The 27,343-nt window shown below is 38.9% G+C and overlaps 1 protein-coding gene across 1 annotated transcript in view; it reads left to right on the forward strand.

The window, feature by feature from the left end:
- The window catches only part of AIG1 (androgen induced 1), a 123,994-nt gene that overhangs the window by 33,708 nt on the left and 62,943 nt on the right, over nt 1-27,343 (forward strand). Inside the window, exons 2-3 of the mRNA XM_039707568.1 lie at nt 3,017-3,172; nt 14,364-14,465. Of these exons, the coding sequence (XP_039563502.1) occupies nt 3,017-3,172; nt 14,364-14,465 (258 nt within the window). The remainder of the gene's footprint in view (nt 1-3,016; nt 3,173-14,363; nt 14,466-27,343) is intronic.

Here is a 27,343-nt window from a genome sequence, read left to right on the forward strand (position 1 = left end):
GTTAGAGGCAAAACTGGAAAGTATTTCCTCTGAAATACCGTTCTTACTTACATTTTCAAGCGAAAAAAAAAGTCAGCTGTTTAACAGCTTGAGGATGTTTCAAGATTTACCACCGCAAATTTTCAAAATAAGGTCTCTCTTTTGAAATCTGAGGTAACACCAGGGCACCTTGGAGACCATTGTTTGGAGGGAGTTTCCATTTCCTTGCTGTGATTTTTTTCACATCTGTTAGACGCTGTTCACACTGAGGAGCATGGGCTTTAAAAGTTTGTTTCATACCAAAAGCCACCAGGAGCTGCATGCTGTGCTTTTCCTATGTCAGACCCACAAAGGATATAAATCATTACTGATTCTGTTTAATTAATGTTGCTGAGACTCATGCAGCTCTGGAGGTCCTAACTCTAATCCCAGGTGTTGATAGGTGTCAGAAGAGTTTCCTTGTGCATTCTAGAAAGGAAAGGAAGTAGAATGAATGGAGTGAATGTATGTACATTATTTGTATGACTAAGCTGTAACTGTTCCTCCCTGAACACTGTACAATTTTTTCATTGGCTCTGAATGTTCTCAATAAAGATGTAATTTTCTCTTTCCTATATGGATTTTTATTTGTTAATGTTTTGGTAGAGTAGTCTGCTTCATACCTACCCTCTGAAATCTTTGGGTATTTCCCTTCAGGAGTTGTCACTCCTAATTGGGATTTCATTCCCAATGATATCATTACATTTTCTCTTGAAGCTCTGTGTTCATAACAGCATAATAGGGAGAGAAGTTGCTCAGTTTGTGATTGATTAGTGGATGTACAATCTCAATTCCCTTGGAAAGTGGGTGTGTGATTGTTTGAGTCTGTGTTTCTTTGGAGAGGGACCATTTCAGGGAATTGTAGTTAAAGCTGCAAACAATCCATTAGTCACTCTTCCAAGCCCTGCCAGCATAATACTGTTCCCTGCAGTACATTATTGAGTGTTTTGTCCAATATTGGTTTGAGTGACTCAAGCCATGAGGCTTCCACCACTTCCTCTGAGAAACTATTTCATGGTCTGACGGAGCTAACTGTTAGGAAATATTTCCTGGTACTCAGCCTAAACTTTTTAACACCCAGATTGATCTCATTACTGTTAGGTATACTTTTTTTCCCATCTCTGTCTTGTTTGGCATTCACACTGTTGAGTGAATAGTAGATGGTATCCTATCTCCTCATAAGTCAAGCAAATGCATAATTAGTTCTTCTATTTCAGCTCTCCAAATAGGCCATCTGTTTGGTGGAAAATAGGGCTGAGTATGGGAAGATTTTTTTCCAACTAAGTGCTTGTTTCAAACAAATAATATGAAAAAGTGCATTAGGAGTTCTTAGTAGCTCCAAGAAGTCCCAACTTACATTTAAAAGGCTTTTCAAAAATTATGTAGAAGATTTTTTCTAAGCAGTCATTTGAAATAGTAATACCTTTTTCTAGCGCAATATGCAACTCTAGCACTAGTAGTCTGTCACATCTCACGGCTTCAGGGAATGTTTTGTAATGTTGCTTCATCTATTTATTAAGCAAATTCCATGTAGCTACAGCCTGGAGAGAAGAAAGCAATGGCAACAGAATTGCAAGCAGATCCAGGGGCCATTTTAGTGTTTGTCATTCACAGTTTTACAGCCAGAATTTACAAGTGTTGAGGAAGGAAGTGTACTTTAATCCATCCAATCATTACATATCTCTGGATTTCTTCCTGGTAGCCAGCATCTGTTTGGTATGTCTCTCTGTCCATCCTTCCCTCCTGCCTGCCTGTCTTTCTTTATTGTAGTGGAAATTCTGCAAAGATGTATGCAGATAATTGTATTTTGCAGCATCTGGGTATATGCTATTCTTATTTGTTATGGGTAGTCTTCTGCTTGGTCAGAAATTCCTAGTCAGTGGAACACTTAGTTTACAGTAAGACTTCTAAATTAGGACTCCATGCTTGCTTTAAAATACGTGAAGTATGAATTCTAAGCATAGGTGTGTTTATGTTTTTTGATTAATCATGGTCTAATTTGGGAACCAAGCCCATGTTTTTGTTAATTTTTTACCTGAGATGACCTGATGTGTGTGGGTTTGTGACCCGACCTTCCAGTTTGGGGAGTAAACAAGCTGCATGCACTTCCTCTGAACTGTACTAGAAAGGATGTGCAAGTCCTCAGGCAAGAGCATTCCTGAGCTAACTTATTACAGTTTTACTAAGCTAATTAAGGGAGAAAAACTCAGTGATCACATTAAGATTGAGTCAAGTTTGAACCAAATCAGTGGGTTCAGGTGATTAAACTAAACGATTTAATATAACAGATAATCTTCTATTGCACACAAATACGTAAATGCAAAAAAGGATAAGATAGATAAATGACAGTTTGCCATCAGGAAAAGAAAGTGAATAACTCCTGCAGCTCTTTCATTCTATCATTCACTACCTGAGGTGAAGTAGAGGTAGATTTGCTGATGCCTGGGCCATGTGCTGTGTCTGTCAGGAAGTCTCAGGCACTTCCTTCACTTTTAGGTGGAGTGTCTGGGGCAGGCAGAATCTCCAAAACAGACCTCCTGTCACAAAGGTCATTTCTGTTTCTTTCCCTTCTTCTCACAGGGAGCATTCCTCACTTTTCTGCCTCAGAGGCAATTGCTTTGGGGATGAGCTGTATGGAGTGACAGAGGAAGGGGTGGCTGCAGTTCAAGTCCAGCAGGTGGCACATATCTGAGGTGAGGGTGGAAAGCCACCTCTGGAATGGTCCTTCCACTCACATGCATCCCCCCTGTGGATTAGGAGCAAGGTGCATGCAGGACTTTGAAGCACATGTGGCTTTTATGTGAATAAACTCTACCCATATTTAAGGGACTGATGTATTCCCACTTCCCATGTCAATTCTGTGGCAATATTCCTCATGCATGCCTGTGTCTGACCTGCTCTCTGCTGAAGGGCTGGTCTTCTCTGTTCAAGGGAAGAAGAAATGGGAGAAGGAACACAGATTAAGATGTGTTCAAGAGTGTGTTCCCCTTCTCTGCAGGTTATCCAGGCTGTCTTCTTTGGGATTTGTGTCTTGACTGACCTGTCCAGTCTTCTCACTAGAGGGAATGACAGTCAAGAGCAAGAGCGGCAGCTGAGAAAACTCATTTCCCTCCGGGACTGGATGATGGCTGTTCTAGCTTTCCCTGTGGGAGTGGTAAGTACAGTGTTAATCTGTGCATGTCTTTGCAAACTGGGTGAACAGTGTTGCTTACTGAATGTTTTCTTCCTGAAAGGTTTTCCCATCATTACGCAAAAGACTACACAGAAAGGGAAAAATGGGAGAGATGATTTTACTACTCTCTTGTTTTTCACAGGTGTAAGGGAACAGAATATACAGTGTGTTGCTGAAATAATTTTTGGTTCATTTTTAAAAAGCCATGTTACAATAGGAGCTTGATTGTACAAGTAATTTTATATGTTTATTGTACCAGCAGCATCTTGAGATTCAATTTAGACTTTTTCTGCTCCACATGTCATCATCAGGAGTAGTGAAAGTGCTGACTGTGGCATGTTTTACACCATAATGACCTGAGGGAATCTGGGCTATAAGACATTTTGACATGGGCAAGAAGAGAAGCAAAAGTCCGGGTTGCAAAGAGAAGCAAAAGTCCTTGTTAATTCCACAGGGGATTCAGAGCTGGCAGAATAATTGAGGTAGAAAAAAGGGGTTTTGTTAGTAATGTTAAAAAGGACATGGAAGGTATGTGAAAATGTGGGCTTGACATGTTTTTTTTCAAAAGAAAATTATTCTTTGGATGAGATCTTGCTTCACTGGGACATTGCATGTCACTTTCAATGGCAAGAAGTGTTCAGTGTCTTTACATAGCTAATAAAGCTGCTAAAAATCCAAAATTTTATGAGTTTTTATATGGAAGTGTCATCTATGTCAGTCTAGTTCCAAACTTAGGTTGCAATGCAAAAATGTGTGAACATTTCATTAAAGTTATTGCTTTTATTGTAATTCAGGATTAAACTTTTAATTCTTTTTTTCTTGTTTCATTGTACAGTAGTTCAAAATAAATTTACTAGAAGCAGATTTTTTTTCATGGACTGTATGAAAAGCTGTATGAGGTCTTTAAAGCTGTACTTTCACAACAGCTGATCACTTTCTGTCAGTTAACAGCAGCTAACATATCAATCTATCACTTATAACTTCATATATTCAGTGATGCTTCATTAGAATTTCATTTCACCATTTATGTGGAATTTCACAATACGTGAAGAAATAGAGAATGCTTTTGCAAAGTTACAAAAGGCAAAGCATATGTGAAACACTGCAGGTACTTCTTTCATAAAAACCCAGCTGGTAGCCTTCCCTTATTGTACTTGCTGGGCTACCTTTTGGGAGCAGCCACAATTCATGTTGGGGTAGCAGATCGCAGTTTTTCAGCAATGGTAGAGGAAATTGGATCAGGTAATACAGCTAGTAGAAAATCTGTGCATATAAAGTTTGCAAATATGCATTTTATGGGTGCAGAAATTTATGTTGCTTTTGTATTTTTAAGGGAGATGGGGAGTTAGAAGTAGTTGTGATTGTGAGTAGCAACAGATGCTTTTCCTACTGTGTTGATAGTAGAAGTGAAAAAGGAGAACAACTTCACACTATTTGTCTATGTTTAAATATTTTAAGTGCCTTTTTCACTGTGGAAGTGTACTCCTTCATATGCATCAAACACACTCTCCTTGGGTCTCTCACACATCTCAGGATTCAGGGATTCTTTCCTGCCACTGTTTTAGCTCCATACTGTTGCCTGTATGCTCCTCCACTCCTGCAGTGCTCCTGACCTTGAAACTTCTCAAGATCTTGGAGAATTTCAGCTTCACTTTGTCTTGGCAATTCTGAGGTTTTCTTTTCAGGTGATGTTTCTCTTGCCACCAGTACATGAAGACTCCCAGTTAGCCACTGCCTGCACTACAGGTGTTGTTGCAACATTTACAAATTAGCAGTTCCCTAGAGATATGTCACATACCTGAGTTAGCTGCTTTCCCAGAGGCTTCATACAAGAACAACTTGTGTCTTGAAGAAACATAGCAAGGAATGGCCATGCTCATTGTACAGATATGCTCCATTTCCAAGTGTGACCCTTGTGTGGCGAGGGGGAACAGTTGTTTACCACTTTACCTCTTACTAAGAAACCCTATAAAGGTTGTTTTTGTTGTCATTTCTTCTCCTGGCTACTGAGAGACAAACAGCAGCACCTCATAACTTTACACTGCTCTCAACTCCTTCCTGGAACCTGATCCTCACCAGCAGCAGAGATCTCACCACACTGCAGCTACCACTTGCCAAAGCCTGGCCAGTGCCTGAGAGACTGCTGGGCACTGCAGGCTCTGCTTTGGTGGGATTACAGATGGGAAGAGTGCAGGACCCGAAAGTAACCAACATCTAATGCAGATGTTGTTGTCTGAAGAGCTATTTATGTAGAAGAAATAGTGAAATTTTGCCATGATGGAGGTTCTCATTAGAGGGAAGTTATTAAACACCGGAGTGTCTGCAGAAAAAAAGTTAAAAGTTCCCTTGTTTCTCATATTCTTTTAACAGCTTCCTCACTCCAGAAAAAAAAAAAGGAAAAAAAAAAAAGAAAATAATTGTAAATGCAAACTTTCTTTCTCTTGAGACTCACCCACCTAGCTCTCCATGTAGCTTCTCAGTGGTTTCCAGTAGTGACACAAGGGAACCTTCACACATAAAAATTGGGCAGATGTGAATAAAATCTCATTTGGGTTTCTAATGTAACAGTAGTGGTCATGCTTAAGTACTTGTCAGTTACCTTAACATCTAAATTATTTTTATTGCTCAGTGTTTTACACAGGGCATGTTTAGGCAATAATGGAAATACTAGGGGAACATTTTAAAGCCTAATAACTGCAGCTTTTCAGGAGCAATTCACCACATTTTTTTTCTGTATTTCCTGCTTACTAGAGCCCTTGAGATGACTTGTTCTGAAAAACAGATGAGAAAAGGGATATCCACTCCCAAGTTAAACAGTGATGTGAGAAAAAAAAAATGTAACTAAGTTCTTCATTTTTAAGACTTCCTGAAAAACTAAACATACAAACCATCTGGGAAGTCTGACCACCAGATTCTTCCCACCTTCCAAAGGAGGGGAAGAACAGCCCAAGGGTAAATTATCTCCTTTTGTGGCTTCACAACAAATCAAATCTTGTAAACAAATCAAAACCTGAAAAATCTGTGCAGCAAATCACATCTCTGCAGTGTTGTGATATGCATTGTGTATCTTCAGGGGCTCTGATAAAACTGAATTGCCAACCTATATTTCACAGGAGAGTTAAGAAATAAACATGAACCTCCTCTGAGGACATAATGGCGACGATTTACCTATTGTTGCTCTTTTTAACATGACTCTTGAGAGAATCAAATCAGAAATCAATAGATTATTTTTCTGTGCAGTAAAGCCTTATGCCATAAAAGGCCTGTGGGCAACACTTCCTAGCCTTTTTTTAAGTTCGTTATAAGCCTGCAATACTATTCAAATGCCTAAGAGATTAGCAACCATCCACTGAAGAAAATTGCTTGCATAGGCATTTTAGAAGTTCATTACCAATTTTCATCTATAATTACTTGGACTTGCCGTCCCTTTATCTGTGTAGAGGAGATATATATTGAGAGTAATTTACATTGCTAGAGTGATGTGAGACATGCTTAAAAGTCAGACATTACACCAATGGTTTAGCTTTTTTTCTATTTGTTTGACATAAATCATTGAGTTGCCATGTTTCTATGGTTAATTAGTGTTTTGATTTTATCAGTATGTTTCTTGTAATTTGTACTAAACAAAAGAAAGGAGAGATAAATCAGGCATTTCTGGTTGTTTAAGACTGTGTTTAATAATAATAGGAAGAACAAAAATTGATCTTGTCACGTATCAAAAGAGAGATTGCTGCCTAGAAAATCACAAACTCTACCACAGACATTTTATATCATGTAGCATCAATAGCTATGTTTGAATCTGAGTCTAAACTGACCAGAATTACCTCATTTTTTTCTGTTACACTTTCATGGGTTTAAAAAACCTATGATACAAAGGAGAAATTTCATATTTCATGTTTTCTTGTTTCATATTTCAGCTTTCTTATTTCATGTTTCTCTGTATAGTAGAGTCAAAAGGAAAGCTGATCACCCTTCTGTAGATCACCAGTTATGCTGATCTGTGCTCTTATGCCAAGAAAAGATGTGTAGGCATTTGCTGCAGTTTCCTAGTTACCTTATTACTTGACCAGACTATAAGCATAATTTTATTTCCATAACTGACTCAACCATGCAAAATCTCTCTTCTAGATTTTACCCTCATCTGTTGTGACAAGATGACTGGTGATGGGATAATTAGCAAGTAGTGGTACAATTGCCCCTTGAAGTCTGTTCTCTGAGAGGGGTTTTCCCTGGGATTTCTTCCCCCACTCCTTGTGATTCCTGTCACTGGCACTTTTCAAATCCCTTTGGTGTATTGTGCTAGCTCTTGATCCCACCTAAAGACAGTACCATGCCAAGTTGTACCTACTGTGGTCTGCCTTTAACACCACTTTTCTTCTAGATGTAATACCTCTAATTGTCAAAGAAGTTCACAAACAACATATTTATACTCACAGTTAACCACAAGTGTCTTGGGAGATAGGCAGAAAGATTACCTTTAATTGTACTTATAACAAATTGTGTCAGGGTCACAAGGGTTTGGGTTTTTTTTCTTTGTCATTAGCCATCCAGGAAATGACTGAACTGTGCAGCCCAGCCAAAACCAAAAACACATAGTGTAGGAAAATAAAGTTCCACTGGGTTCATTCTTCGTTTGCATAACATTTCTTGGTTGGACTCATGTAAAAGTGTGAATTGTACAATTCTTTTTGTTGGCTTTACTTTCTTAGTTTCTCTTTACTTCCATTTGTAGTGTTTTGACAAAGCCACTTGACTTCTCTTTTGAATAACCATCCATTTCCCAACTTGTCCTTTAAAACTTTTCCCTTGACAGGGCCACATGCTGTGCTCGTGTCCTCTGAAGCTTCAGACAGAGGACAAACACTTAAGGAATACCTCCTTAAGTGGGAAGACAGCAGTTTGTTTTCAGCCTTATTTTTTTTCTGCTGCTGTGTATTTGTTCAGCAGTCTTTCAGATGCCTGTAATAAGTGAGCTATTCCATATTTCCAGGTTCCAAGGTCTTCTGGCAAGTCTGAGGTTCCTTTGGTCTGTAATGACTGGACCCTAGACAGATAATCATTACAGACAGATAGAATAATTGCAGATTCTAGATAGGATAAGCCACAAATGAGGGGCTTTTGTGTTCTATACATTGCTTAATTTTATGTTTAACCCAGTACTATTTTTGCAAATCTGTCAATCTTAGGAGGCTCCTGTGCAAAGAAATGTAAAAAACAATTTCTGTTGCCTGTTTTCTTTGTTGAATTCAAAGCCTTGAGTGTATCTACAGAGGAAATGGAAGGGTAATATTTGTGCCATTTTGCCTTAGGAACAAAGGAAAATAAAGTATTGGGCTCTCTGAAATTTTTGTTTCATATGAGCAGCCTGTTCAGCCTGGCATGTGAGTACAGTACAATGTCTGTCTCCACAAGAGTGATGAATTATGCCACAAGAAGGCAACACGAGCACAAGACCTGGAGTTCTGTTTGAAGCTTAGGTAGGTGTGAGAGGCCAGAGAAAATGAGTACTGGCTCAGAACAGCTAAAGGAAGGGAGGAAGAGGGTCAGGGCAAGTCCTGCATAGGTAGGATGATACGACACCCCCTGAAGCCTGTATTCCAGACCCAGACTAGCTGTTAGCCACTGGCACATACAGGTTTAAAGACTGCTGGTATGACAGAAAGAGGAATGGGGAGAAATTCTGAAGAGTGCAAGATCCAAAATGGTATCAGTTGGATGGGTAGCAGCCCATCAGAAGGGGGATCATCCAGCCCACATCTTAAATGACCAAGTAGACTCTGTCACTCAGTTGGCTGTCTTAGCTGAGGAAAAGAAAGTAAAATAAGAAGAGAAATGGAGATATTTGTTGGAATGGCTGCATGTGAAGCATGGCCACTCTGGGATGAAATACGTGTTAAGAGAGGTGGTAAGTAGAGGATGGCCTGTCACCCAAAGGCCTTGTGAAAGAGTCATTTCTGTCTGCAGCCAGTGCTGCACCCAGACTGGAGAAACACCCCCTGCACATTTCCCCTCTGCACCTAAGGATGGGAAAGGAGTTGTGGGAAATTTGGCAGGTGGACTGCACTGGTCCTTTTAACAAATCGGGAGCAAAAGAATATGTGCTGATAGGTGTTCAAATAGTGTCAACCTAGGTGCAGGCTAAAGCAGTAGCATGGTCTACAGGGGAAGGTACTGTGAAAGGATTAAAATTATGATTCACTTTCCTTCCTAAACCAAAATCAATGCAATCAGCTAATGGCAGTCACTTCACAGCAGGAGTAGTCCAGGAGTGGACGAAAACTGAAGGAATACTGTGGTTGTTCCACACCCCCTACACCACATCCACAAGCCAGTGGGATAGTAGAAAGGACAAATGGTCTCCTGAAATGGTTTTTGAGACCTCAGGATCCAAAGGCGCCTCATCAGCTGTGGGACACTGTGACCAAAGTCAGTGATTGGTGGAGAGTAAGTGGATGTCCATGACTTACAGCATTTTGTCCCACGTCTCCTACCACGCCTTCCAGAAACAAAAGGACTGATGATCCCTGGAACCCCATAGATTGTCCTGGTCAGCCAGTACTGGTAGGCCTCCCAGCTATCGGGGAAGTCCTGCTGGTCTTTAAGACCCCCCTGCACATGCATGCATGGGTGACCAGAGATGCCCATGGCAGAGAACACAAAATTAACAGCAGATGGATAATTCCTTCTTTTTAAAACTAGTCCAAGTAGGACTGAGTTTTCTTTTGTCTCTCCTTCTACAAGCATTCCATGCAAAGATGTGGCTGTGAGAAGATGAAGCGGCAACAGGACTGAAGATTTACACAGTTCTTTGCTGCAGTGATTGTTTGTACATGTTTTTATCTTAATATGTTTTGTGATATTTATATTTGTATCTGTTTTGCCTCAGTAGTTTTGCAGTATGTGTATAAATGTCACAAGCATTGTTTCGGGCTGTTTGTGTCTCCTCTCTGGTTGCCACAGCAGGTGGAAAAGATTCCTTCCTGAATTTAGCTTGGAAGCTCAGCAGGATTTCATATGATTATGAAATCAGATTTGTGTACCCCTTCCTACCTCCTCAGAACAAGGTATAAAATTACTTTGAACTGAGAAATAAGTGTAGTTTGATGCCAGAGAAACCACATGTAGTAGTGGAAAGCGATGTATGAAGCGTGATCATACAGAGAAGGGGGTTGACAGAGACTGAGGGGGCAGCTGGAAAGTTTTCTCCAGCTGTAAGCAAAGAAGTCCTAAGTGGTCAAGATGTCAGAAGAAAGGATTTCACATTTGGAAACCAATGAAGGGTTTAGTAAGTTAGGAAGGTATTTGGTTTGAACCCAGGACCCTGTCTAGAAAAATATGCCAAATAGATAGAAATGGCTCGAGTGTTTGTTATACCTTTAACCCCCCTGAGGCAACCAGACTAAGAACTTTTACTTGATGTGACTTTTCCATGGTGCACCCTGATATTCCCCCTTATACTGGCATTTGGATCTCTAGCGTTGTAATAAGATAATTGACTCTAATACGGATTCTGGGGAGCCCCCCTGAAACCACATTGGTGAAAGGGATAAGGGTGGTAATACAGGAAATGTGTTCAGGTTACACTGATATCTGGGTTTGTAAGTTTATCAGCTCTAAAATGTAAGGCAGCCTAACTGTTGAAAATTTGCCTTATCCTTAAGTTTTCTATTTTTTGGTGAGGTGTGCAGTCGCATTGCAATAGAGAATCTTAAATTGGACTCATTAGGCCATTTTGGAGCTCAACGTAGAAGTCCAGCAATTATCAAAAATGATTTTATAAAATTGTCTAATCCTTGATAGGTTGTTACTAAATGGGCAAGGAATATGTGAAATGCTGAACCTCACCAATAGGAAAATGCTGTTTTAAGCAGCACAAGCAAAAGTAAAGAAAATTGCCAACCAGTCTGCTGAACTCTTCCAATCACTGCAGCCGAAAGTCTGGTTTCATGAACTCTTTCCCCTAGATCCTGATTTGCATATTTTTTGCCATCTCTGGAACTCACAGGATGAGGGATGATAGCTTGCATAGTAGTATAGGGTGGAATCCCTATACTGACTGAACTTATGTTTTTGATTATTGAAGTAGCAATTGTCCACTGTATGGTTTCTTGTACACTTTCCTCTATTTCCTCTCCTTTTTTTTTCTCCCTCTCTCTGCTGGGTTAGAATCCCACTACTGCTAACAAGGAAGAAGAAGATCCTGTTTCCCATTGTTCTAGTCTCAGTCATTGTTTTGAGCCTCCGTGTCCTGTACTTAAAACAACCAAAGGGACGGGCAGGGTGTGTCCTGCATAGGTGGAAAGGTGCCCTGCTCCACCCCCACCGCCCCGAAGCCTCTAGTCCAGACCCACAATGGCTATTAGCCACTGGGACAGCAAAAGCCCCACCAAAAGGGGAATGCCCTGAGAGACCAGGGCAGATAAAGTATAGGCACGTGTGGCCACAGCCCACTGTTACGATTTCACAGTAGCTGAGATCACACTGGAATTCAAGCAATGATTTTTAATCTTTTTCTCTTCCTCCCCCCATTTCTTCTTCTCAATATCTGAGTAACTTAGAGTTAGATGGTTTGGAGTTCACTAAGCCGGTGCCTTGTGAAATGCTTGATTTTGATTGAATGTTGCTTTAAAATTTGCCAAGTGCCTTTATTTTCTAAAGTTTACGAATGAAAGTTTGTAATTTAACCTCCTGAGAATGTTGTCTCATTTCTCCTGTGTGCTGCCTTGGGTATTAAAAAAGCATAAGGAACTCATCCTGCAGGTCCAGGATTTTACAAGAGGCAGTGTAAAGAAGCAGCTCAGTTGTGTCATGGTCTGGCACTACATGATTATGTGAGATCTTAGCAAAGCCCAGCCCAAATAAAAAGTCTGCCAGTGGCAAAATGTAAGCATAGTAGAGGGGACTTAAAAGTACCAGACCAACAGTTGCTCATTAATCAAAGTAAACAAATTCAGAAGCAGCCAAAGTAACTATGTCGCAAGCCCTCATTATAATTCCTGTTATCAAAATAGTTAATTTTTATAGTTCATTTTATCCAAATGAACTAATTGTAAAGAAGAGTAAGGTGGACCATTCAGACGCTGGAAGGAATCTTCCCCAGGGTGTTGTGTTAAGTCTCGTATCAGGTCATCCTCTGGGACAGGTTAGTTCTGTAACACGTTTGGTTTTGCGCACTTCCTTTACCTTATGTCTGCCTTGTGATAGTGCTTTGCTAAGCAGCATTTGCCGTCTGTAGCTCCAGATGGTTGCAACCAGCTAGGCTGATCCTGTTCCATCCATTGGCTGACTTTGGTTAAGGGACAGATGGCATGTCCCCTCTTTTCTTGTCTTTACCTCCTTGACAAAGTCTATTGTTTTATTCTGCTCTACACAAAAATCACAGGTCAAAACATGCTAGCTTTGTTCTATTCAGTGTAATAAAGTTCAGCCTAATCCTGGTTGATTTTTCTTGTTTTGAGACGTCCTTGGAAGAAAAAACATTATCAATCTTGGTCTTCATATGCCTGAGAAGATGTTTTTATGCCCCAGTTGATCTTAGCAGGTTCTCAGAGACCCACTGTGATAATACATGACTTCTAGGAGGCCTATAGAGAGGAGGATACTTTGCTTCCATTTTTCCTGCTGTTCAGCTATTCATATCTTGGCACTTACGTGTCAGCAGGTGCGTAAAGAGCTGTGCTGTGCCAATGCCAAAACTGCCCCAGAAGAGAGATTTCTTATGGGGTGCTTTATACTTGCAATATTTTTTGGGCTGTCCATCATAACCTATTTTTTTTCCTGGCCCCTGTGCACTAGTCAAATAGTCCAAGCTTATTCTGAGCAGGCATCGATAGCTGTCGTAACAGATGGACAACTGTGCTGGAAATCAAGAAACTATGTACTGTATGCACACTGAGGGAACAGTGTACTGCTTCAGCTCATTCACATAACTGGCTGGCCAAAGTCTGCATGTCTGTGGTTAGAACAAGGTGCCATTGATTAACTGCAAACCTCAATTTTAAGTTTCTAAAGTCAGAAGCTAATGAAATAACTTATGCCTACACTATTATACATGCTAGTAATTTGCAAAATGTGCTATGCTCACCCCATATTTCTTTCACTGATCCTATAAATGAGCTGTTAGATCATAGGCTACATGAGTTTGGATGTAACTGAATACTTCCCTTCTATCTCAGTGAAAGTTCTATCTTTTGGCTCTCAATCTTTGAACTTGGATTTAGCATTACTGTTTAGAGAGCCCCTGTAAATGTTCATTGAAAAGCTCCTGGCACAGGTGTTGGGTTTTACTGCTATGAACAATAAGCCTTTTTTATTTCTAGAAAACTATGACTCAAATTCAAGGTAAGAAAGCAGTGGCATTTTAATTAGAAAAATACTTACTTGCCACAGTTAAGGTAAGCTAAAACTATTATTTCTGTACATTTTGTAGGTTTGTATTGTCTTTGCCTTTCACTCATCAAGATAACTTGAAAGAATATGTGAACAATTTAGCAAAAATTTAGCCTACTGTAAACTTTAGCTGATCCATTTGTCCTGCCCTCAGTCTACAGCAAATAATGGTCATTTTCTGGACCCCTAGTAAATAGTCTCTGAGAAGAACCAAGCCAAATTTCATATTGACAAATGAGCAGGATACTGGTGGATCCCAGTCCATGAATTGTGTGCAAAGTCATCAAAGGTTCTTTGGATTTTTTTTAAAAGCTGTCTTGATGGCTGACACAGAAAAGTGAAAATAGGAATTTACAGGCTTCTGTTCAGGAGTGAATATTTCATGTTGATATGTTGTATGAATACAATGTATCACTTGTATGAATTCCAAGTGATATTTAGCTGATTTTCCATTTGTTTTCTGCCCTGTTAGTGGAGAAACATTATTTATATGCCACATCTGCTACTAAAGTCTAATATTCACTTGTAATTTGGCCACAGGCATGTAAGTCAAAAAATGAGATTGTTTTTTCCTGGCTAAAAGTTAAGGGGGAAAAAAAAAAGAAGAAAAGTTAAAACCTCAGTGAATTCAAAGAGTAATCCAGATTCAAGCTGTTGATTATAACAGTATTTGGTGAAAGAACAGTAATCCTTTGCTAAGTGACCTATTTTGCTATCTAAAGAATGCAACTAATTTTTCAGAAGCATATATTTAAAAATGTCTTGTCTTTTTTTTTCTCCTTAGTTTGTCGTGACAATGTTTTGGAGCATCTATATCTATGACAGGGAACTGGTTTACCCAAAGCTGCTTGATAATTTTATACCAGCATGGCTAAATCATGGAATGGTGAGTAAAGTAATGTAAACACTTCCTTGCATAAACAAAAGTGTAAGACACTGATTTCTTTGTGCATGATTCTGTATACTCTTGGTGCAAATCCCTTGAGAAGTGATTAAGGAATGTGATTTGCAAGGAAGAGTAACATCTTTCCTTCCTTGTCTCCTGGAGTCATATTTGAATCCTTATTAGGTTGAAACTGGAGATATGAACTTACTTGCCCTACATCCCAGGCTTTTTGTGGGGGTCAGCTCTTTCCTGTATAAGGTAACTTTCCCAGAGAAATGTCACAGTGGTCATGAGGACGAGACTGTTCCATAAAACAGAAGTTCTGGATTTGACAAATCTTGCTCTAAAATCACAGAAACACTTAATTTAATGTTTCTTTACCAGTCTACCAAAGAATAATTCATAATGAAAACCTTTTGGTTAAAGTGCTTTTCAAAAAATCTCTACTTATTGGACTTGTGTGTTTTTAGAAAAATAACTCATGCATACCAAACTTATGTAGCAGAACCTCTATCTGAATATTTTTAATAATGTGGAATTATATGTATCAGTGCAAAGGTTTAAAATTGATGCATTGGTATTCATAAAGGTAGTTTATTGAGAAGAAATATGACCTTTTAATCCCTCTCTGCTATGTGAAGTCAGACATCCTTTCTGTCAACTATATATTTAAATGCTAAAAGAAACTTAAGGCCACAATTTGCCATCAGGTACTTTCCACTGTTGATGCAGCATTTGGAACTGAAAAGTGTCATGTTTGCTTCTCTAGTTGCATCTGTGCAAAATGTTTCATTATTACTTTGTTTTCCTCATCAAGATGTGGCAAACCATTTGGCACTGCTGTTCATCAGTAGATGACAGCAGAGCTCACCCTTCCAGGTGTGGGCACTTTATCACCACAGCAAACCAAGATCTGTCCACCATTGATAAACTGGTCTGTTGTGGAGTGGGACAGATGACACTGCTGTTTATTTGTTCCCCAGATTTTGTGTCAAAGGAGCGGTATGAGAGTTGTTACTGACAAGAGGAGCATCAGCTTCTGCTAGATACTGTACTGTTTTATGATGTTTTGAAAGGAACAGCATGATATTATGTGTGTCTAGAGCTGAGGATGGAGTCTGATGACTCCTGCCATGATTGTTCAGGCTGTCCTCTCTTGAGCTTTGAGGTTACAAACTGAAAACTCGCAAACACTGCAACACTGCTAAACCATGCACATCTTGATTTTTTCCCCACAACAGATCAGTCCCAGCTCTGATGACATTTCTTTCAGGTGACATTCCATATACTAGAAGTGCCTAATCCATAACATTTTTCATGATTGTACATTGTGAAGCAGTTGGCAGCAAAAGGCCGTAGGTATTCAGGAAGTCTTCTCTGTGCTATAACTAAAAGGCAACTCAAGCTCATGTTGCTTTGTAGAAATGTATACTTAGTGAAATATGTGAAGAGGTTTTTTGTTTGATGTTTTTGGACACCACAGAGTTTACTGAAATGTATTGTGTCCAACTATTTTAGACTTTGTTTTCAACTTGAAATATTGTTGAAAGCATTTTTGAAAGACTTTTGTAAAGGAATTGGTTTCTGTGTCAGTCTCCATTTATCCAAGTGTTCTTCAGTTAGATCACAAGGGAAGCTTATGGCTGTGGGGCTTTTCACTACATTTAGTACATTCTTTCTGATGTTTTATCCATCATTTTATCCACACCAGCTTTCATGCTAATTAATTCTGATGCATTGCTCATCATAGTATGAAAGGGTTATTAAACTACCTTGAGAATGCTTGCACCTCACTTAGTAGTAGTTAAAATTTTGACATAATAAATTTTAGAGAATATGATAGAGGCCCACTTGGTGAAAGGGTAGGACCTCTGGAAGTAGTTTAGAAAAATCAGGATCCCTGGCTATTTCTTTATACTGAAATAAACATTTATTCCCATGTATTCCTGCACGTTTTGACAGCAGTTGTGCACATGGAATGGTAACTATTCTGAAAGCAGGGGTGGCCATGCTGGAGCCTTGCACAACACAACTCACACAAGAGACTCTCATCTGTCAGTGAGATGTGAGTTGTTTAGCTTCTGTCACCTTGCTGATTAATCCCACTTCTGAGTGAGCTTCCCACAAAGTATCTGGTACAGCTCCTAAGGATGTAAGGTCAAATGTTACTTCACCTGTGAACACTCTATCCAGAATTTTTTCACAGCAATTCCCCAAAAATATTTATTTAACACCAAAAAAAAATTAAAAAACAAATTTGCACATTAAAAAAGCTTTCTACTGTATTATGATCAGCTGTAACAACTTGCTCAAGTGTCAATATCAACCTGCAAAATCCATACATAGAAAAGGAGTAAAAGTCATGAAATCGGGGTGTAATAACAGCAGTCATATTTCCATTAGTAATATGGGCATGTATTGGTATTGGAAGCATTAGAAGCATTTTCAGGTGACTGTCTTGAAGGCTCTGTGAAGAAATGGTTTGAAGAGCTTGTCCGATTCAGTGCCTTAGCCCAGGATGAAGTGGTTTGGACTGTGGTGCCTGCTGCTTTTTAAGCTTTTAGTAATTTGTTCCTCCTTTCCCATCCTTTTTTTTTGCAGTTACAGCACTGTCCATATCTAAACTCCTATGTTCTTGAACCCACTGTAATATCTTGTTAATACTCAGAGATACCAGTCCTTCATAGCAACACTTTTTCAACATTAAAAAAATAAGAATTATAGAAAAACTTCCTTTCTAGAAATGGGAAACATGAGGGAAATGAACCTTGGAAATATGCAGTCCCATTACTAATTCAATTTTAATATTTTTTATAAATTTTCATAGAAAAAGAGGAGAGGCTTATTGCCATGCACAACCTATTCAGCATAAAATAAAATTGCATATAGTGTCAAGAACATATTTCTATTACATATATATATATATGTATATACACACCCCCACACCCTGTATTAGCCACAAATATATAATTCCTGTATTTGGGAAAATCTGTGTATAAAGTGGTGCCTTATGATACCAGATAGTACCTCATATGTGCAGATTTATACACTTGTGAAAGGTATCTCTAACAGAGTTATACTGTGCCATAAAGCTGATGTATTGCATCATCTCAGTCAGTTCATTAATCCATAACCAATCACTATGACTTGATAAATGATCATGAAAATCAATAGCAGGGTTGCTGCTGATTTGACCAACACAAGGATTTAATTTCTGTTTATTATCTGAAGGAACACATTTGAGTAGCCGAAGCTAAGCTTCTGTCCACAGATATAACTACCTGTCTAAAGAGAGTTGTTGGAGAGTAGGGCTGTGTCTCAGCCTTGGTCTGTTTCTGAACTGTCAAGTGCACTTCCTGGATTTATTAGTTATGCAGATGAATTCATCTTTGTGGGCTACAATTTCAGTTGCCAAATTGCTGAACTCTTTCATCAGAGATGTCATTTGTTTTCTGGAGACTGTCCTGCAGTTTGGAACCATATCAGCTCATAATTCCAAAGGCATATTTTCCATGGGAAATACTCTTTTCCATTTTCTGATGGCTGGCTATCTGGTCTTTATCAGTATGAGGAATTTTTAATTGAAGACTAACCTTTAGTGTGTAAAATGGATGTGTTACAGTAATAGGATTTTTATCAGTTCATTCCTTGCAACTTTTTGTGCAGGTTGATGCATGGATGATTTTTTCAGAAATTATATTCTCTTCAACATTAGCACAGGGTTTAAAACTAGAAGTTGCCCTTATTCTAACCAATGCCCACATAAACAGATATGTAGACTGAATTAATTTATGCTTGAGCATTGCTGATTTTGAGCCAGGTTACATGGCAGGACTGCCTGCAGTATCTGTCCAAGTTAGCATACCATTTCAGCGAGAGTCCTTCTTTGGTTTTTGCAGACACTGTCTCAAATTTGGTTTAAAAATGTGAATCATCTTTTGTTTGTGGGAAGGAAAGCAAAATACAGAGATAGAAATTACTTACTGAGGAGTTGAAATGCTCTGGAGGTCGGAAACAAAGTAATGTCTTCATATGAAGACCCTAGAGGAGAGGTCAGGAAGGCGAGAGAGAAATATGCTCTGCATCTGTGGAGTTGGAAAAATGATTATTGTCTCGGTTCTGTGCCACTGCAGTCTATATGAGCTCTTCCAGTTTTGTACTCTGTTATTTTTTAAGCTACTTTCGGGAAATGGGAAACAAAGGCATTTCTAGAAAGACTTACCCTCTGTTCTAGTATTCAAGAGAATGCACAAAAACTGGGACAAATAGCAGTTGGAGGAAGGAGAGAAGAAGGAAGAGGAAGGAGCCTGTCCAAGAGATGTATCTCTATCAATTTCACAAGTTGTCTCTCTTTTCTTATTGTTGACTACTCAGCTGAAAAGTTGAGCCCACCAAAGGCTGGTGCAAAGTCACACCAACCACCTCTCCAATTGTTTGTCCTAGCAGCCTTGTCCAAGGCCTGGTGGCCATGGCTTGTGTGTCTTTTTGTTTTAATGATGGAAAGGTCATAATCCTGTTGGAGTGAGTCTGGAGGAGGGCCGCAAAGGTGATTAGAGGGATGTAGCACGTCTTCTATGGGGAAAGGATGAGAGAGTTGACATTGTTCAGCCTGGAGAAGTGATGGCTCCAGAGTGACTTTATTCCAGTCTTTCAGCACCTGAAGTGGTCCTTCAAGACAGCTGGAGGGACTTTTTACAAGGATATATAGTGACAGAGCAAGGATATGTAGTGACAGGAGAATGGCTTCGAACTGAAAGAGGGCAGGTTAGTTAATTAGACATTAGGAAGAAATTCTTTCCTGTGAGGGTTGTGAAGTACTGGAACAGGTTGTCCAGAGAAGCTGTGAATGTCTTGTGCCTTGAAGTGTTCAAGGCCCAATTGGATGGGACTCTGAGAAATCTGATCTAATGGAAGGGGTCCCTCCCTATGGCAGGGTGGTTGGAACTAGATGGTCTTTAAGGTCCCTTCCAAGCCAAATCATTCTGTGATTTTATGAAAGTTGGTTCTCTGGTGTAAATATTTTTTCCTTGATGATTTAATAAGAACAGTAGAAAATGCATGCAAAAATCAAAATCCATAGTAAACTGAACATAAAGATTGGAATGTCCAAAAGTGGTGAGTTATTTGATAAACCCATCTCTCCATTAATCACTGGTCAGGTGATACACAGTGGCCACTCTGATGTATGAACGAGGAGATACTCTGTTTTTTATCAGGGTGTTTCTCTTCATGTAGACCAAACAATCCTTTTCAGCAATTGTTAATTTGAAACAGTGCATTATACTTCCTGGGGATGATTTCCTAACACAGCACATCCCATGGGTGGGCTCTGCTTTTTAAATTTAGTGCACCTTCTTAATGCTTCATGCTTCTGCCTAGAAGATATTTACATTTTTCTGGGATTTATTTTCTAAATCAAATAAATGTGTTTCAAGGATAGTACAACTCAAGTGCTCTTCTTAATTTATTTACAATATTTTCATATGTTAGGTGTGAATAAAATTTTCATTGCTCCAGGAAGGCGTTCCCACTTTCTACATAAGTTGCAAGGTCTCCTGATAAAAATCAGGGAAAATTTTAAATTTAATTTCTAACAGACTAACCACTCCTAGATGGCTATTATTTAAACATCTGATGGAGAGAATAGCAATTGAAGCTGGTTGCCTGGGGACTCAGGATATTTGCAAAACCCATGAAAACAATGTTGTTGAATTTGTACACTTTTTGCATGTTTTATGCCACAGTTACGTGGCTCCGTCTGCTATCTCTCCTCATTATCTGCCAGTTCCACCACTGGAGCGTAACTACAGTGGTATCAATTATCTCCCTGCTCTGGGGAGAAAAGCAGCACCAGCTTAAAAGATTTTCTTTTATTTTCTCTTACTTATGTGAAGGGCTTGGAAATTGGTGGTATGTCAAAACCTGTGATAGTATAGCACCTGAAAATTGAAATAGGCTGCTAGGGTGAAGAAGCCCTGGTTGTCTAAATGGCATCCTCTGGGGGCATTAGGAAAACCCCTTTATCTAACACAGTAACAGCACAGCAGTTTTTGTGAAGTGGGAAGCTGGCCTTAACCATGTTACATATCTGCCAGAGAACACTCATCAGGGTAAGGTGAAGACAGCTTTTTAACTGGACACAGATGCTGAATTTTTCCGATTGTTTGCTATTTCCACTAATGTGGAGGAAACCCACACAGAGGCTCCTCCTGATATAAACATCCCTAAACCTTAGTAACAAGGAACCTTTTTCAAAACATCTTTGAGCACTTAACAGTAAAACCTGCAAGCCCTATTCTGGGCATGAACATTGAAAATGAAAGGCCTGAGAGCTGAAATCCCCAGAAGAAATCTCTTTCAAAAAGTTTAACCACCTTCTATTACAAGGTCACATAACTCAGTCTGCTGGCAGACAGCACGAGAGCATCTAGTGTCAGCACCAGGTTGCAGAGTTACAACCAAAGGAAGAGAGAAGGGGAGAGAGTGAGAGAGCACAAAAAGGGAGGTTAGGGAAAGATGGTTGAATGAGAGGAAAAGACAGGCGGGAGGAAAGAGATGAATTAAATAGTCAGCTGATGCTGTTCCAACTCCTACCTAGAGAAAAAAAAAAAAAGAAAAGAAAAATAACAGATGAGGCAAGTGAATAAAAAAGGAGCCACAGAATAATGTAGACAAGCTGGAAGAGACTCAAAATGGTAAAGGGAACTTCAGGGAGGAAGAAGAGAGAAACAAGGAAATAAACAGTAAGAAAGACAAATGGAGAGTATGTTTTCTTCCATGTCTTCCATGTTCACTGGGTAGACTTCCCTGAGATGTTTTAGTTTGAGGAATTGAGAGCAAGGAAATGGCTTATGGGTGCTTCTCTGAGGAGGAGAATTGTTTCTGTTGCTGTTGGATGTAGGTTTACAGGTCAGGTAAAGTAATATTTGCACAGTGACATGCCAGGAGCTTCAAAACTTTGGAAAAAGTTTTAGATTAAAACCACCCACAACCACACAAGAGTATGAAGTCTGTGTTCATATAAAACTTCCTGTGTTACATCTGTAGAATGACACTGATGTCTTTGCTTCTGTCTATATTTTTATCTGACAAGGCTGTACATAATCTTGATCATCTGTTTCACTCTCAAAACTAAAGTCCTTTGTTTAGAAAAGACCCTTTTTTGCCATATCAGCTGTGGAGTGTGGAGTGCATTGCATGTTAAAACAGATGCAGTTTGCTGAGGGTGAGAGTTGCAGGTGAGCTGAGCTGGAAGGTAACATATTTGAAATACCGGGAGTAAGGAGGTGTTCTGTCTGCATTTCAAACTGCCCTGCTTTAACAGCCAAAGCTGGGTGTAACTCTGGAAGTAGTAATTATGCTGATAGTAATAATACTGATAATGAAAGCTTAAAGCCAGATTTTCAGCTGAAGTTGCTCATACAAATGTTTGTTAGAGTGATTACTATGGGCACAAAGCAAATGACCAACAAAAAGCCCCAAAAGGGCACATGAAGGGGGCCTTAGCCTTTCTCTGAGTGTGGAGTACTGAGCTATGTTTTCTAGAAGCAGAGTTTGGCCCTGGACTGCTAGGTTTGCTGTTCCACCAGCAGTGATGTGGGATGGACATGCATTTGGTTCAGTCACATAGTTCTGACAATATTAGGAATGCTGGTTTTGTTTTAACATTCACTTTTTGTGCAGCTTATATTGCTTGCCATAGACATTGCTGGAGCTGTAGGGTCTAAGATGGTACATTTTCAGGTGTTACTGCACCATTTATCAGATATATAGTTACAGGTTATAAATGTAAATAAATGTTCAACTTTAAAATCAGTGCAAAATGCATTAATAAGCAGTATGCATTTCCAGTTAAAAATATATGCTTTCTTCTCTCTGCTAAATCAAACACTTGTTTTATCTTTTTAACAGAATAGATTTCTGGTTTCTTCCCTGAGTTTTTTCCAGAGAACATAGGCAGATAGTAGAGTCAAACATTACAGGATAGATTGTTATGATTAATAATGAGTATATTTAAAGTCTTCTATCAAGAAAAGAGAACATTTCACTAGAAAAAAATAATGTATTGGAGGAGGATTGGTTATATTGATGAATGTTTAATAAGTCAGCTGCCAGCTACAAGTTATGTACTCTTAATAAACACTCCATACGTGAGCATCCTGGAAGCTTTGTCTCCTTAGAAGGTCTCACAAGTACAAGGAAGAATGCAAATATATCTTTGAAGGTGTAATAGTTTAATAAGCATTTATTGTCTAACTTTATGTATTTAAAGGACTATGTTTTCCCCTATGATTTACAGTAAAAGGCAGTGTTGTGAACCCTTGGACGCACTGATAACCATTAGCACCCAGATAAGAATTAGACTTTGCATAGTAAAAGTGGGACTGTACTACATTGTACCCACTTTACTAAACTGTGCTGTTAGTGTTCACACATGTGGCAAATATGACTTAATCAGACCACAAATATTTTTTAGCATTCCATGGTATCTCATTTATTTGTTTAATGTGCCACTATAGCAACTGAATTCCATCCTTTTAGATTCTTTTTTTCACAGACCTATGATCTACTTGATTGAAGCTTGGCAGACAGCTTTTCCTTCAATTGAAGGCATATGTACTAAGTCAGTGACCAGATTTTTACCTATTTATCATTGTTGGAAAGTGGGTTATTTCACATGGACACAGTACCAGAAGAATCAGCAGACCTGGGGAAGGGAATCTGAACCCAAAAGCTTATATGCTTTTTCCAGCCCTTGAAGTTGATGGAATAAAAAATACTGCTTCTCCCTGTATCCAGAGATCATTATTGCTTCAGGAAAACTAATACAAGGAAATATTTTGACATTGTTTTTGTAAAAAATTACCACTTTTTAGAAGTAGCTTTTTTCTTTGTTAAATGCCATCTTCTGTGTGTCTTTGTATTTGGAAACAGACAGCATTTCTGCAGAAGTAATTTCATATTCAGATGATTAATATGTTGAAATAGTGCCACAGCAGTAATGTTTTATACATGCTGATAGGCAGAAATCAAGAATTTGGGGATAACCTTGGGACCTCCGCTCATGGAAGACTAAGCTTTAACATAACCTGTTATGTTCTATCCTCATATTTTAAAATTTCCCACATAGATACAAAGAAGTAAAAACAGTGTACATTTTTAGTAATTGGAGGTAGCACAGAGAATGTTTTTGACAGATGTGTAAGCCATTGCCATTAGTCATGCAGTTCTACAACTGTCCCTTCTACCTTTGGACCTTTATGTAACTTTAGTTACATAAAGGTCCGAAGTTCCATCCTGATGCCCTACTCAGGAAAAGCCATAACCTTTCAGAGGTGTCTTGTTACTGTCAGAGACCATGAGTCTGACTAAGGTGACCCTTTCCTTCCCTCTGACACCAGAGTTATGTGAGCAGGAAACAACTCTTACCATGGAGAAACAGCAGATGGTGTGAAATGTCTCAAAATGGCAAGAGGCGGACCAGTGGCCAGTACATGATTTGCTCTTCCATCTCCATTGTGTTATTAACTGATACCCTTCCCCTCTTCACAGCTTACTTTCACTTCAAAACAAGGAATGCTGCATATTTGAAGTGCTGCTTTTAAACCCCATTTTTATATTTCTATTTTTATTCCTAGATCTGTTTTACTAAACAATCTGAGGAAAAATATGTAGTGTTAGATCCAAAGCATTTTTTTATGTCTTCATTAGCTTGTGCTAATGTGTTTTGTGGGGCTTTGTGATGGTAGCTGGAAAAACACTGCAGTCTGCCAGAGGGCTTATGGTACTGTGCCTCTGATTCTGGCTGTGAAGTGTCCCAGGCGGGGCTGGGCTGCTGTGCCAGACCAGGCTGCCTGTGCCTGCCCTCTGCTCCTCACCGTGCTGGGGCTTGCTGACACCTCTGAGGGATTTCCCATTCACGAGCCTCAGCATCCCGTTCTTTCAGTTACAGTGAAGAGAGGAATTGCCTGCTGCAGATTCCTCTGAGGTTCATGGATGCAAATGCAACTAAGAGTTAGAGTTGGTATTGTCCATTCTGCTGCACAGCACGAGTGGCCACTGCTACAAATAATAACATTACCCATGGTTATGTACAAATTTAGTGCTCCTGGTATATCATAAAATTCTAGGCTGATGTGAGGCATGCTATAGAAAGTCAAATATACTTAGAAAAGAAATTCTTCTTTATAAAAATGGCTGTAACAGTCAAATCACATCTTTCAGTTTATTTCCAACAGGAAGAAATTTTATATGCTTCTTGGGGCTTTTAGCTTTTTATTCTGTTACTTTGAGCTTTACCAGCTTTCTATAAGCCAGTATACAGGGTTCCAACTTGCTGAGTCACTGCAATGCACATTTTTGTGGCTTCTTTTGCAAATGCAATATGTAATGTAGATTTTTTTTTTTTGAGAACTATTTACGAGAAAGAGGAAATATGCACATCAGTCTACTGAACTTCGTATTTTAAGGCCATTTTTAAAATAAAATAATGGGATATTATACAATTGTCTATTAAGAAAACATCCATTAAAAGTGTCTTTTTACTAACACACAGATTTACTGACGTCTCCATTAATAAATTTTTGTTGGCTGCAAGTTGTTTAAAAATTCATACAGCTGCAAATCATGTTAGGAGATGAATATATATATTCTTAGATCAGAGACTAAGGTGGATGGTATTTTGGTCTCTGCTCCTAAAGCAGAGGAATGAAAGATGGAAAAGAAGAGGGAATTTGAAGGAGAAAGAAAATCAAGTGTCAGAAGCTAAGAGAAAAAGCAATAGCCTTATAGGTTGTTAAGGAGGAGAAGAGAAGACAAAGTAGAGGAAACCAAATGCTGAAATAAAGAGGTGCTAATAGTAGTCAGCTGGAGAGAACCATAGAATGTGGAGGTGATAATTGTGTGTACTGTACTTCACTGAGAAAAAACTTGAGAGAGAAGTTTAAAGCACCCAGTGTATATTGAAAATGGCATCCATAGTTTATTTTAGACCAACATGCAGAAATTTAGCTTCATTTGGTTTCTTGTGACCACTGTTTTTACAGAACAGTTCTCTTTTTCCAGCATTTTTGTGCATGCAGAAACCAAAAGAATGCCCCGCTTTGCACACTTGCTGCCTCTACTCTCGCCAGAGCTTGTGGGTCTTTAGATCTCCCAGTTGTTTGTCTGAACACTGTGCTACTGAGCCTCCCACAGTTTTATTCTCCATGACATCAGTTTGGTAGGATTATTATATATAGTAAATCTTCAGTAATATATTTATCATGCATGTATGTATACAGTTTGTATATATAGTGTATGTGTAGTGTTTGTCTGTATATATGCGTATATATGCTCACACACAACCCCACACACACCATACATAGAGAGAAATACTTAATATATATTGCCATTTAGCTGTTAATAATTATATTGGTAGATAATACAATTCTAAAGAATATCTGTAATTCTCTCTAAGCTGATCTTTTTTGATAGAAACAAAAGATGTTTAGTTCTTATATTTCTCTCAGTCTAAATGAATGGACAGGTAAAGACCGGCATAAGAGAATTAGTATTTTCCCTGTGTTACAGAGGAGAAATGAAAACATGAAATTTGTCGTTTGCCTGAAGCTACAGGCAGTTTATTAAACATTGAACTGCAAAGTGAATCTGCATTTGCTTCATTAGTCAGTACTTTTGTTAAGAAATTACTCACTCTCTACAAACCAGGCAAAGACGACAAATCATAGTCTATGAATGAGCATTCACTTGGGTTTCAAACTTAGGTTCTATTGGAAGGAAGAAGTGACTCAATTTCTGAATAGGGAGATGTTGCTCTAAGTCGTGCTTCACTTAGTTACAATAGGCGTTTCATTATTTTCATTTTGTTTATATCACTGGAAGTACAGGTTCACCTCACCAACTGCTTTTGTGTTTATGTTTTCTTTTTGTATAGTAACTATTGACAACTTATTCCAAATAATTTGATTTTGGGTGTACCTTTTCTCTGTAAGGAGGAAAATCCCTTAGGTTTCCATTCCTTCTCACATAATGATTGATTTGAGAAGAGAGACGCTGATATGTAAACAGAAGGATGATTTAAGAAGGATGAACTTGGACACTGAAATTATGTCAAGGGAGAAGAGCTCCCTCTCATGTGCCCTTGCCCTGACATTTTGGAAATGTTTTTTTCTTTTGTTGTCCAGGAATGCTGTTGGGACCAAAGTGAGGGACAGGGGGCAGAAGGGGGTGGGTGTTACCACTAACCAAGATCAAGGAAAGCTGAGAAGTTGCAAATTTTTTAAAGATCTTTCAAAAGTATGAAACTCATTTATGAAGTCAAAGCTATTTCAGAAGTTATGTCAATAGTTGTGATTGTGGGTAAGAGGAAATAAAAGTACCCCTAAGACAGAAAATAGTTTGTGCAAAAGTGGGTCACTGACAGTGAAGTATAAGAAGTGGCCATGGAGAGTTGTGTTTTGATAATTTTGACTGGGGCAATAAGGTGTGTGTTTACTAGACAAAGTTACACCAGAATGAGTAGCAGCGCAATGTAGAGGCCTGGATCCACTTTGGGAAGTACCTTTCTTCAGGCAAGAATTCAGTGTTTACCAGTTCTGTCTCAAATCTGAACTCTACAGCTTAGCTGGCAGTAATACAAATATTCACAGCTGTATAAAAAATGTTATTTGGTTCACAACAGTAGCCATGGTTACCTGCATACTTTCATTGCCTTATTCATGTGCAATTTTTTTTTTTTCTGGAAATACCATTACCATGTAATATAATATTGTACAGCCTCTTGGTAAGTATTACAGTGTCAGGAAGAAAACTCTGTGGTGAACCTGAAAGTGTATTTTATCAAGTTGACTTGTTCGTGGAAGATCCCACCTATATAC

This window comes from Passer montanus, unplaced genomic scaffold (genome assembly GCF_014805655.1).
Source record: "Passer montanus isolate IOZ18808 unplaced genomic scaffold, ASM1480565v1 scaffold2, whole genome shotgun sequence".
Lineage (NCBI taxonomy): Eukaryota > Metazoa > Chordata > Aves > Passeriformes > Passeridae > Passer > Passer montanus.